The sequence below is a fragment of the Lepidochelys olivacea genome (assembly GCF_965140295.1).
Source record: "Lepidochelys olivacea isolate rLepOli2 genome assembly, chromosome: 2".
In the NCBI taxonomy this organism is placed as follows: Eukaryota; Metazoa; Chordata; order Testudines; family Cheloniidae; genus Lepidochelys; species Lepidochelys olivacea.
Window position 1 is genome coordinate 223,129,040 of NC_140412.1, and position 19,417 is coordinate 223,148,456.

Below are 19,417 nucleotides of genomic sequence, written 5' to 3' on the forward strand. Positions count from 1 at the left end.
AGAATTAAGGTTGTACAGCAACTTTTATTCTGCTCCTTCCTGCATATGTTTGTAACAGTCTTTAATCACATGATCATACTATTTTCAGAGTCCTGTCACAAAAAGTATTGTCTCTTTAAGCAGAGACGTTTCATATGAAGGAAAGTGTTAGGCCACCCTACCAAAAAGGTTAAAGGAGTGCAGCCACTCTCATAAACTTTATCATTAGGGTACCAGGATTTTGCAGTGAAAAAAAGTATATAGCTGTTTGGCATGGTGGTTTTATCACATAGTTTCTCTGTCCCTTTGTTGTGATCAAAAGTTTATTTGCATTTAATTCTCTTGAACTACGAAGCAGTGGCATTTGGGATCACATACCTTAACTATGATAAGTACCACATGCATTAAAATATTTAAAAGTATGGGCTCAGTGTGCAGGATATAAGTGGTGTAGTCAATGAAGGGTTAACTTCAGAAGGAATAAATTACATAGAATTAAAACATTAGCATTTGTTTTTAAATCTAGTACTTCTAAAGGTTTTTAGGAGTGGGAATGTGGAAAACTAACCCATTCTAGGCTTTACAGCCTCGCTTTATTCAAAGAGTCTGACAATGTAACCCATGTGAGCAAGGTATAGGACACAGTTGTGGGCAACTATGTGTGGTTTAAAAGACTGCATCATAATAAGATCTGTATCTTAGCATGCAGATGCCATTTATTTACATTATATCAAACTTGTGTAATACTGTATTTATTGGAGTATTAGCTTCATTTACTTGTTTCTTCAACTTTATAAAAAGGGGTGGCCATACTGTGGCTTGTGAGCCACATACAGCTCTGTTACAGTGAAAGTGCAGCTTGTGGCGCCCCCTCGCCGCACCCCCATTCTCCACCTACCAGACTGGTGCAGGGGGAGCTCAGGGCATCTGTCCTGCAGCAGCAGGGTGATGGGGCTAGGAGACTTCTGCTGAGGAAGGAAGGGGTTCTCAAGGCTTCAACGCCACAGGAGGTGCCTGCTGGTGCTTGGAGCTTCAGCAAGAGCAGGGCTGAAGCCCTGAGCCCCAGCAGGCACGCCCAGCTCTCAAACTTCTGAAGGTTATTGTTTGTGGCTTGGAGGATCAGTTAGTTTGGCCACCCCTATTACAAAATATAGCTATAGATGTCATCCTATGCTCTGAGTTCATACACAAGATACAGAACTGCCCATAAGGTAACCATCCCATACCTCTCCCTCTTTAATAGTTTAAAGGATTTTTGCTGAACCTGAAAGATTAATAAATCTGGCCTCTGGTGACCACTACTCTATGGAGTTCAAAACAGAAGACCCTCAGTTATCAAAGAGACTTTGCCTTAGGATTCTCTGCTGATCTCAACTCAGGCAGCATGTCACAGACAGTTTATCCTCAGATAACGAGGGCTTATCTCATTCAGGGTTATATATCTGAAGATATTCACTTAATTCTGAATTCTTATTTGCACATCAATCAGGCTTTTGGAAGCCATTCAACATCCCCTAATACTCTGAAGCATTGTTTTGTTTTTAAATTGCTCTTAACCTGTGCATGCAACATCTACTGATACTAGTTGATGGTCTGCATATTGATTAAGGGCATTGCTTGAAGTGTTGTCTTCTGCAAGTTTGGGTAATTAAGATTTTACTCTCTCCTTTAGTTATAGCTGTTGATCTGCAATAGCACAAGTCCAGGCTCTTTTCCTTTTTGCTTCTTTATGATGTACAAATAAAGATTTAAAAAAAGCTTATTTCAGAAATAAAAGGTCTTATTTACCCTGGAAAAATCATGTTGATTTGAAGTTATATCATTTGAGACTAAAAGGTGAAAGGGTATGGGATTTTTAGTTACTGTTTCAAGGAGTTTTTTTTGTTGACATTTAATTCCACTGGCTAATGAACTTTAAGATTCAGAACCCTCGATTTCTTCATTTGAGATATGAGAGTTAACAGTGGCCATCTGTGACCTCTTCCCCCTGCCCTTGGAAGTCCTCCAACAAAGCCAGGGAAGATGAGACTTGACATTCTTGATATTGTGGTAGAACAAGCTTTAAAAATGTTTGTAATTTCAAAGAACTACTAATTCAATAATTGCTGTTAAAACTAGACTGCATTTTGAAATCATGATTTCAGACATGGGGAAGAGAGAGTTTACTAGAGACTGAGATAAAGACCTCTACATTATCCCAAGATTAAGCCTTATAAAAATTTTCAAAGAGAGAAATCAAGTATAAATCAGTCATATTGCCTTTAGACTCAGATTAAGGGAACCTGGCGCCGTAGGCACACATCCCCTTGTGGCTGTTCCCTTGCAACCTTGTCCCCATTCCACAGCCCTGGCATTCCCCAACCCCCTCTACTTGGAGCGGTGGTGCAGGGGCTTCCTCCCCTCTAGTAGAGGCAGGGATAATAATATGGGTTCCTCGGGAACAGCAAGAAGGGTCCCCTCCCCCTTTGGAGAGGCGGTGGCAGAAACATTAGACCCCCAGTATTTACTCCAGAAGCTGGGGCGTATCTGCTTATGAAACTGGGCTAGACCCACTGCACTCTTCTCTTCCTACCACAGAATGATCACTAGAATAATGTTTGCAGGACCACACAAGCAGTGGACCGGGTCTTGGGAATAACACCCACTGAAAAGAATGGAGTAGTTTGCACTTTCAGAGCTACTGTTTCTGGCCATCTGTAGATTCAGACATCACCACAACAATTAGTTCGTTTCCTTTTTTCAGGGTTTTCTTTGCACCATGAGGGCTAGAAATTTAAGTAGGAGTTCGGATTCTTACTTACATGACTTAAGGAGGAGCAGCCCTAAGCAACTAGTGCTCATGCCTTAATCCATCCCATATTGTCCTTCCTGCGGACATAACTCATCATAAAAAAAATTGATTGGTATCTCAAGGTTGTATATTAATCAGATAAGTAGATACAGAAGGGTGAGTCTTTACAATAGTCATCTGGTTGGCTTGACTACAATTATGGAATAAAGATTCTTTTGTTTGGGTGGTGGCATAATTTAGATTGAAAAAATTACAGACTATTTTGGATAGTTGAAAGGTGGATTTACAGTTTCTAATCAAACCGAGAAGTGTCATCATATAATTAAAAGACTCTTTTCCCTCAGATACTTGAAGAAAGCATAGATGTCTAAAACTCCCTAGTTACATTTTCTTGCATTTGTTTTTTATCCGTTAGATTTGTCTTTTTCCCCAGTTTGGATAAGTTTACAAAGTTGCTATTTTAATTCATTCTCATAAGAATAAAAAAAGTAAACTTTGTAGTATAGAAAAATATTAATATTTTAGAAGCATATGCAGAAACTAAAGAGCCAGTACAGATATCCTCCCTGCACCCAATGCCCCTTAAACCAGTTGAATGGTTTCCTCCCATAAAGCATTAGATAAAGGGGATAGTGACTAGGATTGGAGAAAACCTCCTCTTAGCAACCTCAATTTTACCTGGGAGCCCCTGAAGCAAAAGATAATTTAAGGTTATCATAAATTTTCAGTTTGTTTATTTTTACAGTTGACAATATTTACTGTATTATAGCCAGTTACTTGTGCTTGTGTGTGGTTTTTCACATCGCACCAGAGGAGAGGAAACACACATTTTCAGAAGTAGTAAAATGTGAGCATAAAAATCACATGTCATGGTAGAGGAGGTAGGCCAGATGTAGTATGTGAAAGTGGCTAACTTTTTTAAAAATTAGGGAGACTTCAAGTTGATAGTGAACATTTAAAGGCTATTAGTATGTTGTAATTAAACTTCAGAAATTCTTATTTGCTTTTATCATGGGGTAGGCTCTCTCTTTCTGGTAGTAAAAAGTTACAAAATAAATAAACTCTTAAATTCTCTCTTTTCCAGGGTATAATCAAAGTCCAAATAAATAGCCTTACCTTTGTAAGATATAAACCAACTCCAAAAAATAACATCCTCTCCTTTGGGGAGAATAACTATCTTAAAAACACAGCTTTTAGTTCTTTCCTTCTAATCTGGCCATGTCTTGTGTCTTCCTTCATTTATACATAGCAGCTGTGCCAGGTAAGTGCATGAGGTCCAGCTGTATGTACTCTTCAGCCACTTAACCATTTCCTGTTTGACTCCACAACCCAGCAGAGTTATCATGGACACAATATTGATATGCAGAATGTAAATATAAATTGTTCTGAAATTAATGTAATTATAATATTTTTATGTAATATCAAGCGAGGTATTTGAAGTACCAGTGAGGGTTGGATAGTATATATACCGTGCCCCACTTGAGGATTTAACAATTTTAAGGTGGTATGATTTATTTTAATAATAAAATTAAATGCTCAGGAAAAGTCTGGAGGTACTGTCTTTGAAATGATGTGTTCCATGTTTATTTAGCCATTAGCTTCTTTACTGAGACTTATCAAATGTGTAATGATGATTCTGTGAATTGAATATCCACATACAAGAAACTGAAACTAATGAAACTACTTCTTATTGGCCACTGAACAGCTTTGCAATTCTGTCAACTTTTGGTCATCACCAGCTTGGCTGGACTTGAACAAATGATGTAGATGTGAAATGCTTTTATCTTATTTCGAAGTCCTCAGAGACATCCAGTTTCCTTATAATTAAATAAGGGGAGTGAGAGTTAGTGGAGTAAGTGTGTCAAGATGAGAATAACAACAATTTTAAAAAATACACTAATTATGCAGACATTTCTTGACATTGATTGCTTCTGTTGACTTTACTGTGTTTTTATTTAGTCCTTTAAACCCGTTACCATCTTCCAAACCTGAAAATTCTTTGTTTGTTTCTAGTCTAAGAGCTGCTGTAATATAGATCAGCTGGTGATAGTGCCAAGAGGCCATCACCATCTGGGGATTGTTGTCACACAGCCTGCCCTGGCCATACCCTCACCCCTCCCCACCTCTGGATTCCAGAGTGTATGATGGGCAGGAGCCAGTTACATTGGTTTTTATCAGTGTGGGATTAGGGGTTTGTGGGGCCCTGGGCCAGAGCAAGTGGGAGCCCCTCCCCCCCCTTCTGACTGCAGTTGCACTCCTCCCTGGCACTCCTGCCAGGGAAATGGGGTCAGGGCACGGGGGCTTGTCCTGCCCCGCCTGCCTGGCACTCCTTCCCCCACACCCTGACCCTGCTCCCCAGCAGGAGCAACATGTGGGCGGACGGAGTGGGGCAAGTCCCCGTGCCCCAATCCCACTCCCTGACAGGAGCACCAGGTGGACAGAGCTAGGCAAGCTCCCGCGCCCTGATCCCACTCCCTGGCAGGAGCGCTGGGCAGAGCGGGTCGGGGCATAGGGGTGCCCAACTGGCCGGGGCCCTTGAGCACAGGCCCTATTGGCCCAGTGGCTAATCTGTGGCTGGTTTTTATACCTGCATGGAAGATCTGACCAGTTTCTTTTCCCTTTTCACTATTAGTAAGTATTAGCTAAGACATTTTAAAACCCTAGTGTAGCCAGCACAAGTAGAATTTAAATGTTAGCACGTTTTTATCCTAGTGTGGCCCACCTTTCCCTCCCATCCTGGACTTTATTCTGGTTCTTCAGTGATGGGGCTAGAATTTACCATTCCCTTCTCCCCTTGTCCCATCCACCCTGCTGCTGCTTTCCATTGAGCTCCTGCAGAGAAGGGAGAAAAAGTCATGTTCCAGAAGAGGTTTTAAATAAATAAAGGGGGATTTAATGTGTGGGGTTTGGCCCCCTAGCCCATTTACAATCAGTCATCCCTACTCTCACCTTTGGGTCCCAGGCAAGAAGCTACAGCTTGACATTACCTTTAAAAATCAGACAAAAACAGTTTAACTTCATATCAGAAGATTAATGCTTCTCCTTACCCCGAAACTGAATACATGCAAGGTTGTTGATTGTAACCTACCCATTTCCCATCACATGATGTCCTTCAACTTCTTTAAGACATCCTTTTGTTAGTAAGTTAATGGGCTGGTTTTTAAAAAAATATCAGTGGTAAACATAACGTTGATTTTGCTAGCATTCTGAACTAAATGACCTTTCTGGTAGAAATTACATTGATTTTAAGATAAGTGTTTCATACATTTCGAACAACAACAAACATTCCAATAGTAATATATTGTGGTAAACTCTAAATCACACAGACATTTATATTAACTGTCACAGTAAACACTTTGAAATATAGCCTTTATATTTAATTTTTTTGCTTACTTGCATAAACATAATCCTCTATGGAACAATGTATTTGAATTTGTTTTATATTTGTTTTTAAATTCTCATATTATACGTGGCGCATTATTACACTGGATGTGATGTGGCGCACACTTAGTCCCATAATGATTCACTTGGTCTTTGGGGGAAATCTAAATTACTTTGTCTTCAGCAAACTGTTAGCCAATTAATAGTGAGTGTTAGCGTGAACTGGGGGTGACTTGTTCAACCTCTTATACCTTGTCTGCATTGCAGTTTACTGGTATACCTATACCAGTACATTATATTGTCAAAGCACTCGTAGTTCAGATGCAGTTTGTACTGGCAAAGTTTCACCTTTACCAGTATAGTTTTTTCTACACCCCCATTTCCAGAGCGAAACAAACTATGCTGCTAAAAGTACAGTTTTACAGTATAACTGCATTTGCACTATGCGCTTTTGCTGGTATTGCTGTGTTGGTCATAGATCACATACCATCACACTGTGTCTGACATAGGTAGGCTGGCAGAAGTGTAGACCTGGCCTTATTTGGAGATAGCATGCCAAAATGATGACTGCCAGAGGGATATACAAGCCAGCATCATCTATTTTGTTTATTTCTGTTTCTACACTCTGAAGAAAAGTTGAAAACAAAAGCTGTCTTTAAAAGAATCTGATCCCAGCTAATGGCATTTGATCTGTGGGAGTCTGTTAATCTGACATTAATTCTTTTTTTATTTGCATTTATTTTATTTTGAAAAGCTTTTTTGTTAAGCTCTGCTGAAGGGATAAATGGAACAATTAACTGGAAGACTAAGCAACCCAACAGTTATATTATCAGCAGAATAAGGGCTGCTGAAAAGAATGGTGAGTTTAGGTTGTAAATTTAAATCCCATTGTGGGTTCAGTCAACATCCTCTTTCAATATTACCTTTGCTTTTTCAGTGTATGTTTATTAATAAAATGACATCTCAAGGTAAGTAATTTTGAAAAACAATCTTATAGTTCTTTAATTTTCTAAACCGTCAGGAATCTGTATGTCTTTATGTTTAGTTTCCCTCGGGTTTTTTTTGTTGCCTATGGCTTTGCTTAAAATAATGGCTGTGTGTATAACCTAATATTGCATATTTTCTTGTCACTGCTGGTTGCTTAAAAACATCTTTGCAGTGTGCTTAATGCAATAACTTGTTATAACTCTTAAAATAATTCATTCCATGTTTATATGTAGGAAAAACACAATTTTTATTACTTATTTGTAGGAATACACATAGAATATTGTAGCTGAATTTTACTGAGACCAACAGTTATCTGAGAAAATGCCAGTAACTTTTCATGGATCATCTAGCTAGCTAAAGGATCTGGATCTCCCTAGAGCTCTAGCTATGGCCAGGATCACTCTTACCCAGGGAATCTGGAAAAGGAGCTCTGGAGGAAGAAACTTCTATATGGATTCTCTTCTGGAGATCCCCCACATTCACTATTGGGAAGAATGGGTTTCCCCCCTCACATGCAGAATAGGCTGCAGACCTGTCACCAAACCTGGTTGATCCTCTGAAATCCATGGGAGAGCAGGGTCATCCACACTGAGATCCTGGTCCTCTCTGCTAGCTCTGGCCTCTGACAGCTCTCAGCCTCTAGGCTCTCTGACAATGCGGTTCCAGTGGGGTGATTTCCTGGCTATGCCTGTCCCTAGGATCTGTGGAGAAGGTGAAAGAACACTACTCAGAAGTGGTAATACAGTCTGAGGCAGTGTTATTTTCCCAGGGGAATCCTTACAGGGCCACAGAAAGACAATTTATGTTCCCTCTCCCCTCTGTTCACAGCCTGTCTACTTATCCCCCAGACCTGTGCAGCTTCCCTTCCCAGCATGTACATCCCAGGATTCACAGAAAGGCCTTCATGAAGTCAGGGGGGAAAGGAGGAGCAAAAACAGTGCAGTGAAGGTCGATGATGCCCCCTATATGCCTTGAGAGCACCTAAACTGGGACCATATATCATGTATGACCATTAGTAAAGAAATTAAATATCCTTTGGTAGCAGGCACAGAATGCTTCCACAGTAGCCCAAAACTTTCCCCTTCCATGAGGTGGACTCACACAAAAACAGAATATTTGACAATCTGGCTCATGGAAATGGCACTGGGAGTTAGTAAGAATGTTCAGTTACATCTTCTGCCAAGTTAGGACAGTTGCACATTTTTCTCCATAATCAGTCAGTCGTAGAAGATTGTTAAAAGGCTGCACAACCTGAAGATAACAGACTATCCATAAATGAGATATTTTTTTGTCAGCTGGAGAGGAAGAGCAAGTGGCATACTGGACCGAAGATTCACCTTCCACTTCCTTTCTCATTTTGAAGAAACATCAGGGGGAGGGAGAGGAAAGGCTGTGAAGGAGAACTTTCCAAATACCAGTCTCCAGAGTTGTGTTATTACAATTCATATGTGGTTATAAGATAAATATCTGTAAGGTCAAAATTCATCCTGTACAATGAATAGAATATATCATTCAAAGTGCACTGAATTATACATAAGTAAGAAAGATGGTTTAGTGGATTAGGTTCTGAACTAGGACTTGGGAGACCTAGTGGAAACAATTCCCAGCTCAGCAACAGGCTTTCAGAGTGGCATGTTAATCAATATATAAGATTGTCAGCCCTCCAGGGTTGTCCTGGAGTCTCCAGGATTAAAAGATGAATCTACAGTGCAAGATTATGTCATGTGATGAAACCTCCAGGAATATGTCCAACCAAAATTGGCAACCCCATCAATGTGCCTTGTGCCTCTGTTGTCCGTCTCTAAAATGGAGATATTTCTGTACCTCACATGAGTGCTATGAGGATAAAATCCATTAATGAGTACAAAGCTTAAATACTATGGTAATGAGGGCATAAGTAAGTAGATAGATAACATGTTAAGATACTAGGGACCAATTAGTGGAACTGGGATAGGAAAATTTAGGGGGTTTATTTTCTCAAAATATTTTAGTTTGCCCTTTAAAGGCAGGGGATTATTGATTAAAACAGAAGGGGAAATGGGATTAATGTGTCTTTTATGGATGCATGTGCTCAATTACATTAGCATTAATGAAGCTAATATATACCCAGAGGGTAGAACTCTACCTTTCAAGGCTCCATCTAGATTAGGAAAATAGAACTGTTTTTTTAACTGTTTTTTAAAAGATGTTTGCTAACACAGTTTAAACACTGTTTTAAACAGGACTTCAACCTTATGGAGAAAGAGCGACTACTGCTTAAATGTGTCAGTTGGTTTTGGTTAACCCAAGACTCCCCCTGGTAACAGCATTAATAATAAAAATGATTATATTAAAATAATTACAATAATACTATAAACTAACTCACAGGGTTATTGTCAGGGTTAACTAATGTCTGTAACGTGCTTTGTAAATTTAAAGCATTGTAACACTGGTAGGCAACTTTTTAAAATAGGACTTTATACTAGGTGCTAATTAGTGTTAAAAACATTAATCCAAACATATCAGTGAACATTTTAAAACACCACTATTTTTTTCAGTAAAGAGAAACCCTATATTCCATTCCAGCTGTGGGCCAAATTCTAAAGCTGCTTTTAGCATGTTCAATTTAGTAAGGTCATTTTTAGGATTAATTTGTTCCTCTGAAGCTTATTTTTAACTGTCCACCAACTTCATCTTTTTACATCTGCAGAAAGTCCTCAATGGTACACACTTACCTCAACAACAGAATATGTTCCATTATCAGGAGCACCCATTATAGTGTATGTGGCAATATCCAGTAAACTGCCTATTTAAGACATGTCAGAGAAATAATTTTTCTGCAGAAATTCCCCACTGTAGTCTCTCTTATTAATTCTTCTGTAAGTATTCTTTATGGAGAAAGTTTACCTTACCTTTTCATTAATTCTCCTTTTTGAAACTGATCTTTGCTGTAGTATTAAAGTCTCAAGGTATAAAGCAAAGCATCTGGAACAGAAAAATAAATTTTTCTTTAGGTTTCATCAAGTCATCATATTTTTCTTGCCTTTTCTGTTCTGTAAATAATCTTATTAATGTTAAAAATTGCTTTTTCAGATTTTCTTGATAGATACAATTTCCTATATAATTCTATTTCCTTGATCTATTTATAGTTTATTTACAAAAGGAAGTGCAAGACTTTATTGGGTCACTAAGGCAAGATGGTGGGTGTACTTACCAACTTTGATTATATGCAGCAAATTGCAGCAAATTGTTCTAGGTTAGTTTAGTTAAATGAAATCTGCTTTAAATATATTAACAATAACTGATTTATTAATACAGATTTTTTTCATAAAATGTATTTATATTTCAAGATCTTTTGAATTTATTCTTATTGATAAAATTATTATAAGATGTGGCAGTTTAGTTTAATTTAATAAAAGCAAAATTTACTCTGGGCAAAGGCAACTGGGATAACCAGGATTAATATATAAATACAATTAGAAAAAGATTGATTTCTGGAGCTCAGTAATATATGTGGCAATTGAAGGTAATAGTCTTAGAAAACCAGCTCTTAATATCTGGTGCAAGGAATAGAATGTTTGTTACTAACTGTTGTTCAGCAATGTTTTTTGGGCAAACATCATGCAATAAGTTTGGCCTAAAGAAAAACTGAAAAAAGAAATCTTGACACAACTGGGTGTTATCAGCAATAAAGGCTTGATCCTGGCAGTGGGTTAAGAGGTAGTGCTACCATGTGGTTGGGGATCCACAACAGTACTGAGCACACTGTGGTGATTCTGCCAGTGCAGATCCCCAGTTTTGCCCAGTGCAGAGAGTTAAGCGCATATGGCCACCATGTAATAGAGATGGTCTACACACACCAAGTGCTGAGAGGGCAGAAGGGGCATGGTGATGGATGGAGTTGTGGCGTGGTGCCACACCCTGTGAAAATGGGTGATCTAGGTGGCAACAAGGGAGTTCAGAAGTGGGCCCCACACCAAACTTTCCTGTGCCTATTAGCTGCAAGCATAGGGGCCTTCTTCACAGACAGGGAATTATAGAGACCCAGCAGCTTCACCACGGGCACCATGGCCCCAAACACATGTAGCTCTGTTGGAGAAGGAGCATGTCTGAAGGCTGGCCAGCCTGTGGTGGCTCCACTTCAGCTAGCTGGAGGACATGGATTCCCCTTTGCTTATATTGTACTGTTCTTTAATATAGTGAATTTATTTTAGAAAGCTAGAGAGGCTATTTATGATAGTAAATATAACTCACTTTTAACACACAGTAATACAGTAAATATTGAGGCATATGGCATTGAGCCTGTCTTTATATATTTATAATGGGAATGAACACACAGTTTGGAAGATGCCAAAGAACAGAGTTATTAAATCAAAGATAGCAAACTGGAAACACCAAATTTCAAGCACATCTTGTTTAGCTAATGCTTAAAAGAAAAAGGTTCACTAAAATTTGTTTCAAAAGACCATGCATCTTGAAATTAAATATTACATTAGCAGATCTGCTATTTTTACACGCTCTTCCATAGCACCTATCAGAAAGGTATATTGATACTCATTATCAAATAAACTCTATGCTTGGGGGGGTCTACAGTCTTTGGGGGCAGACCCTCCGCTGGCTATATTCTGTTCAGTGTAGTTATGACAATTTATGAGCTGAGGATTGCCTCTTCATATTTAAAGTGGAGTTTATTTTAATTTTGGTGAAGATGGCATTACATCCTAATGAATCCCAAATTATCAATGAGATAATTAGAAAAAAGTCTTCTAGTATCTGACACTTTTCTTTATCCTTTTTGTGAATGCACTTAATGAGAAATAACTTAAGTCTAGGATGACTATAGAAGATGAAATAATAATTTAAAAAATTGAGAAAAATCTTCAGCATACTATGCATTTAATAATTTATGACATCAGTCTAGGAGTTGCAGATACTCTGTCCAACCCACTCACCATATTTTGCAGCCTGGCTCATGGGAATGACAACTGGGGACTCAATGAGCAAGTTCATTTTCATCCCCTGATAGCTTAGGACGAATGCACATTCTTCTCCAGATTCAGGCAGTTGTAGAAGGTTTTTTGGTGATTTATAATTTTGCCAGCCCATCTTAATGCCATGAAATGCTGCTTAACATGATGTTTTTCAAAGCTTACCCCTGAAAAGGGCACTGAGCGGGTCTCATTTTGATTGCCATCAAAGCTGTTTTTCACGAGAACAAGTTGTTAGTTCTCTAAAAGAAGGGCTCCCACAATTGTAAATCCAGCAACTGAACAATTTGAGTAAAACATGGAAGGATCCAGATGTGCACAATGTGAATTTGTGAGAATTACATATCATCCCCATCCAACTCTATTTTTTTGTTGTGTGTGCAATCAGATTTTCCCAGTGTACACATTAAAAGCAGTTGTTTCTAAAAGAGTTCAAGTTTATAATTTAAATAGAGAAATAAAAATGGATTGGAATTTTATCTGAGTCCCTTTTTATGTTTGTTGTGAATGATCCTGGTATGTAAAAACTCGTAAAATTCTAGTTTGACAGAATGTGAATCTTCTTCACTTATGGGAAGATGAGGTGTCACACCAATGTATTATGTTATTGTTTAGATTAGTGCCATATATAAAACTAAGCAATTTTATATCCCATATATAGGGCTTGATTTTAAAATTAGGCTCCCATTTTGAATCTGCAAATCGCGGCAAATAAAAATGATGGTATGTCTATTTTTATCTGAATACCTGGTTTGCTGTACCTGCACAATTGTAGGTGAAAAATGGGAGGCTGGATGGAGACTCCTTTAAAATTTAGCTTCTGAAGTTTCCCTTAAGCAACAGAAAGAAATTAAAATTCACATTATGTCTGATATGTCAAATATAACTGTATATAAATAGTTCATATACACTTTTGATAGTAATATGTATTTTTAGAACATGAGATGTAATCAGAAGAGAAAAGCACTCAATTTTTGTAGTAAATACTAAATATTTTAAAAAATGCCACTGAGGAATTATGACATTTTTATTTTACCCTTGGTGTGTGCTGTGATTAATATAATTCATTCTACCCTCAGTTTGTGCACAGAACTACCATAGATGTCCATGGGAATCTTGCATGCAGAACAGGAAGAATATTACCCTATGTTCTGAGGCTATTGATAGTGTACAAATACAGAATAACAAAGAACAAGGAAAAATTACAATAAGGTATAATAATGAAGTTCTTGCTTGCACAGCCTTCATCAAGATGTATTTGACTAAATAGTCATATTTAATTACTTTAAAAACAAGTTATTAAGCCAGTATAGTCTACTTTGTTCCTTCTGTTCCTTATTTTTATTGTTAAAAATATGGGGGAAATTTGATTATACACTCATGTGTGTTTTTATTGATATATGGAATGTCACAAATAAACAAGTTTCCAAAAATACTCATTGGCTTCTTCATTATCCATCATTATTGTCATTTTAAAAGTAATTGTCATTTTAAAAGTAGGTGATTAGCATTTGAAATATCAAAAACTGTCTAATTTTGTTTACTGGAATCTTGGACAGGACTTGGAGGATACATAATGGGCAAAGAGAGGATTTGTTTTGCATTGTATTCTTAAACCCACACAACCTTTTAAAAACTTATTAACAGGTATCTAATGCTTGTTGCTTTCCTTTCCCTAGAAATGAAAATTTCCATAGTAATGCATGCTGTATTGTCTAGAGCATGTCTCACTTTTTACTTTTCTGTCTCTTATCTTTCCTTCTGCTTTTCAGTGTACACGATTCTCTCTAAGGTGCACTCTGATCGGAATGTATACCCTTCTGCTGGAGTTCTTTTTGTTCATGTTTTGGAGAGAGAATACTTTAAGGGGGAGTTTCCTCCTTATCCAAAGCCTGGTATGGGATGCTTAGATCTTCCATGTTATAGAAAAAGATCATTTTTACTTTTAAATTCAAGATCTCAAATGTATCTAGAATACTTTGTGGTACAGTATTGAACATAAATCACTGCAACACTTTTAACTTTGGCTGACTCTTCTATACTGGTAAAGTAAGTGGATAATTTCAAGTGGTTTTAAATCTTAAGGCTTATGAACTACAGGTATGCATTGCTGTGCATCTTGAGAAGCCCAGTTATGGACTTTGAAATGTTCAGTAATGCATGTTATGAATCTAAGATTAGAATCTGGCACTTTTCTGAGCTAACCCATTAAATCTGTAGTTGTACAAGCTTAATTTTAATTTTAAAAAGATTGAGTCGTGGTGTTTTTTGTAAAAAATGCCCCATTTGAGATTGTATCAGTTTCTTACAAAATAAATAATGATATTAACAATTTGTGTCAAAAAGCATCTTATACATTTTATAAAATAACTTTAAATACACAAGGAACATTTAAAATAAAAAAATTAAATGTCTTTAGCATAGAGCAGTGATGATTATTTTATTTCAAAGAAAATGAAAGCTCCCTTGGTTTCAATCCTATTTTGTTTCTACATGCAGTAACTTTTTTAAATTGTAAAGCAGTCTTTTGTCATAGAAAGGGCTATATTTTCATAAGTATAGTATTTTGACTTACATCCATGAAGTAAAACTAAACAAAGATCATTAGCAAGATAGAAAAGATGTTTTTGAGATGAACTCAACCCTTATATGAAGATAAAGTACATTTCTCCCCACTTTGCTTATAAATTATTTAGCCTTCTAGAAGCAGGTAAAATTGAGATGTTCTACTTCATTGACAATCTTTTTAATTTTGATTTTGGAAGATGGCACCTTGAAACCACATTGGGTTAAAAATAGCATTTGTTTGAATCTCATATGTTTAAAATATTCTCAAGAGAAAAAATGACTTAATTTATTTGTATTTTCATTAATCTTCTTCTCTAAAGGTGGATGTCTTGACAGACCCTTACTCTTGAGTTTATGCTCCATGTGTGTGACTGCTGGAGCTACACAGTTTTACTGCCAGCCAATAATAGGGCGAAATGTGCCTATCTCAGGCCCAATTTGTCCCCTCCTGAGATAACAACTTTGGGATGTAAATGGAAGGAATTTGAAAGTCCTTTCCTAATTGCAGATTGTCTCTAGAACATTGCTACCTAAATTCCATGTCTGAGGCATGTTACACAGATGCAGTGTGAATCTCTGACTTGTACAGTTGTGACCTCATGATCCATTGAAATTGCCCCACCTGTAAGCATCATGAATACCACATTGATCATCAAGGCTCAACATTTGCAATATAGTCCTTGTTTAAAACTTGTGTATGACAAATCTGTTCTGCCAGATCCTTAGCATCATAGAACCTTTCCTGGAAAAGGACTTTGAAACAAGCCACATCTCAGACTGTTGATGTATTAAAATTGACTTTGAGGAACAAACTGTGAAATGGGGTAATTTATGATGAACCCTAGTGACTGTAGCACCCTGGTGAGATAATTCCCAGAGAAGTGATGTTGGGAGGGCTTTCTGTGTTGCATGGTAACATGTTTGACTGATGTCTTAGCATATTGCTGCAGTATCGTGGTTGATTCTCAGTTTCCCCTGACACCCCGAGGTTTCATTGATTTTTGAAATTGGTTTGTGTTTAACTCTCCAAGTAAAATGAAGACCATCCATCATCTGGGTTATGAAAGTCCAAATCATACACTTTCTTTGTCCAGTCTCCCACTGTTGCTTCCTGGGTCTCTCTTCTTGAGAGTCTGCACAATCTTTTTCTGATGTTTCTCATTCTAGGTTACAGGTTCTCTTCCTGAAGTGTGTGCAAACTCTCATTCTGTTCATACAGCAAAGTGAATGGGAAGTTCTTCCTGCCTTCTACTGGCAGCTGTACACTTGGGATGAAAAGGAAACAAGTGCGTGGTTCAACCCTCCCCACCCCCCAACCCATGTTTCCTTCTCTGAGGCCTCTTCCTTCACTTGCTTCCACTTGTTCGTTGCCCTTCCCAACATCACCTAATAAAACAGTCTTAAATATCAAGCTTCCTCTTCTGGCACTTCTTCTTCAGCCATCCAGTTCTCTACATGGTACTTTTGATGGCCACAGCCCAGGGTACTTAGAATCATAGAATCATAGAATATCAGGGTTGGAAGGGACCTCAGGAGGTCATCTAGTCCAACCCCCTGCTCAAAAGCAGGACCCATACTCAATTAAATCATCCCAGCCAGGGCTTTGTCAAGCCTGACCTTAAAAACTTCTAAGGAAGGAGATTCCACCACCTCCCTAGGCAACGCATTCCAGTGTTTCACCACCCTCCTAGTGAAAAAGTTTTTCCTAATATCCAACCTGAACCTCCCCCACTGCAACTTGAGACCATTACTCCTTGTCCTGTCCTCTTCCACCACTGAGAATAGTCTAGAACCATCCTCTCTGGAACTACCTCTCAGGTAGTTGAAAGCAGCTATCAAATCCCCCCTCATTCTTCTCTTCTGCAGACTAAACAATCCCAGTTCCCTCAGCCTCTCCTCATAAGTCATGTGTTCCAGACCCCTAATCATTTTTGTTGCCCTTCGCTGGACTCTGTCCAAATTATCCACATCCTTCTTGTAGTGTGGGGCCCAAAACTGGACACAGTACTCCAGATGAGGCCTCACCAATGTCAAATAGAGGGGGACGATCACGTCCCTTGATCTGCTCGCTATGCCCCTACTTATACATCCCAAAATGCCATTGGCCTTCTTGGCAACAAGGGCACACTGCTGGCTCATATCCAGCTTCTCGTCCACTGTCACCCCTAGGTCCTTTTCCGCAGAACTGCTGCCTAGCCATTCGGTCCCTAGTCTGTAGCTGTGCATTGGGTTCTTCCGTCCCAAGTGCAGGACCCTGCACTTATCCTTATTGAACCTCATCAGATTTCTTTTGGCCCAATCCTCCAATTTGTCTAGATCCCTCTGTATCCTATCCCTGCCCTCCAGCGTATCTACCACTCCTCCCAGTTTAGTATCATCTGCAAATTTGCTGAGAGTGCAATCCACACCATCCTCCAGATCATTTATGAAGATATTGAACAAAACCGGCCCCAGGACCGACCCCTGGGGCACTCCACTTGACACCGGCTGCCAACTAGACATGGAGCCATTGATCACTACCCGTTGAGCCCGACAATCTAGCCAGCTTTCTATCCACCTTATAGTCCATTCATCCAGCCCATACTTCCTTAACTTGCTGACAAGAATACTGTGGGAGACCGTGTAAAAAGCGTTGCTAAATTCAAGATACAATACATCCACTGCTTTCCCTTCATCCACAGAACCAGTAATCTCATCATAGAAGGCGATTAGATTAGTCAGGCATGACCTTCCCTTGGTGAATCCATGCTGACTGTTCCTGATCACTTTCCTCTCATGTAAGTGCTTCAGGATTGATTCTTTGAGGACCTGCTCCATGATTTTTCCAGGGACTGAAGTGAGGCTGACTGGCCTGTAGTTCCCAGGATCCTCCTCCTTCCCTTTTTTAAAGATTGGCACTACATTAGCCTTTTTCCAGTCATCCGGGACTTCCCCCGTTCGCCACGAGTTTTCAAAGATAATGGCCAATGGCTCTGCAATCACAGCCGCCAGTTCCTTTAGTACTCTCAGATGCAACTCATCCGGCCCCATGGACTTGTGCATGTCCAGTTTTTCTAAATAGTCCCTAACCACCTCTTTCTCCACAGAGGGCTGGCCATCTATTCCCCATGTTGTGATGCCCAGCACAGCAGTCTGGGAGCTGACCTTGTTCGTGAAGACAGAGGCAAAAAAATCATTGAGTACATTAGCTTTTTCCACATCCTCCGTCACTAGGTTGCCTCCCTCATTCATTAAGGGGCCCACACTTTCCTTGGCTTTCTTCTTGTTGCCAACATACCTGAAGAAACCCTTCTTGTTACTCTTAACATCTCTCGCTAGCTGCAGCTCCAGGTGCGATTTGGCCCTCCTAATTTCATTCCTACATGCCTGAACAATATTTTTATACTCTTCCCTGGTCATATGTCCAACCTTCCACTTCTTGTAAGCTTCTTTTTTATGTTTAAGATCCGCTAGGATTTCACCGTTAAGCCAAGCTGGTCGCCTGCCATATTTACTATTCTTTTGAGACATCGGGATGGTTTGTCCCTGTAACCTCAACAGGGATTCCTTGAAATACAGCCAGCTCTCCTGGACTCCTTTCCCCTTCATGTTAGTCCCCCAGGGGATCCTACCCATCCGTTCCCTGAGGGAGTCGAAGTCTGCTTTCCTGAAGTCCAGGGTCCGTATCCTGCTGCTTACCTTTCTTCCCTGTGTCAGGATCCTGAACTCGACCAATTCATGGTCACTGCCTCCCAGATTCCCATCCACTTTTGCTTCCCCTACTAATTCTTCCCTGTTTGTGAGCAGCAGGTCAAGAAAAGCTCCCCCTCTAGTTGGCTCCTCTAGCACTTGCACCAGGAAATTGTCCCCTACGCTTTCCAAAAACTTCCTGGATTGTCTATGCACCGCTGTACTGCTCTCCCAGCAGATATCAGGAAAATTAAAGTCACCCATGAGAACCAGGGCATGCGATCTAGTAGCTTCTGCGAGCTGCCGGAAGAAAGCCTCATCCACCTCATCCCCCTGGTCCGGTGGTCAATAGCAGACTCCCACCACTACATCACTCCTGTTGCTCCTTCCTGTTGTTACTTCCAAGATACTTACTGTCCACAGCTCCTACTCATTATCTGCATCCTCCTGCTGTGAGAAAAAAGAGCTGCTTATTTACCTTATTCCCAGAATACCTTGTCTGGAGTCTCAAACTTTCATCACTTTAGGAACTACAGATCACAACATTCCTGGGGTCTGTGCTGAAATCAGGAGCAGAACAGTGTTCAATGAGGAGCTTACCCTTAAAAGGCCAGCACACCATATTTAAGTGTTATTTTACTGGTTAAAAATTGTCTCAGAGAAATCTTGTTGTACTCCTGTCTTTTAGGCTATCACAAATTTCTTAAAATAAAATCCTTTTCCTTTTCTGTCCTGTGGCACAAGCTTGTTGGCAATGTTTGCCTCTTTCCAATCTTCTGAAATGGGTACATTTGAAAGAGTTTCTCTAAAGCAAATCTGTTGCCCAGTTGTCAGTGTTGAGGACCTGTGTCTTGACATGACCACACATGGTAAGGTGAGGAAAAAAACAGAGTCTCCCTCTGACACTAAGGTCCTCAGAGGTAGACATTGTCTCTAGAGCCTTTAAAAAAATTAAAGGTTTTTGTTGCTTGGAAATACTGGGCTTTTGCTTCTGTTGGTAGGGAGGCTGGATGATTTGGTGTTCTGGGAAACCCAAGCCCCTATGAAGCCAGGACCTAGCAATTGATGGGTGGAA

General features: G+C 39.3%; 1 protein-coding gene across 6 annotated transcripts in view; it reads left to right on the top strand.

Moving 5' to 3' along the window:
• The window catches only part of SGCE (sarcoglycan epsilon), a 61,097-nt gene that overhangs the window by 1,938 nt on the left and 39,742 nt on the right, over positions 1 to 19,417 (top strand). For 3 of the 6 annotated variants that reach the window (XM_084619126.1, XM_084619124.1, XM_084619127.1), the window contains exon 2: positions 13,878 to 14,000. The exons of 1 other annotated variant lie outside the window; for it this stretch is intronic. In XM_084619126.1, coding sequence (XP_084475252.1) covers positions 13,878 to 14,000 — 123 coding nt within the window. Of the gene's footprint in view, positions 1 to 6,905; positions 7,011 to 13,877; positions 14,001 to 19,417 lie in introns of all 6 variants that reach the window. 2 more of the 6 variants (XM_084619129.1, XM_084619125.1) reach the window with 2 other exon arrangements.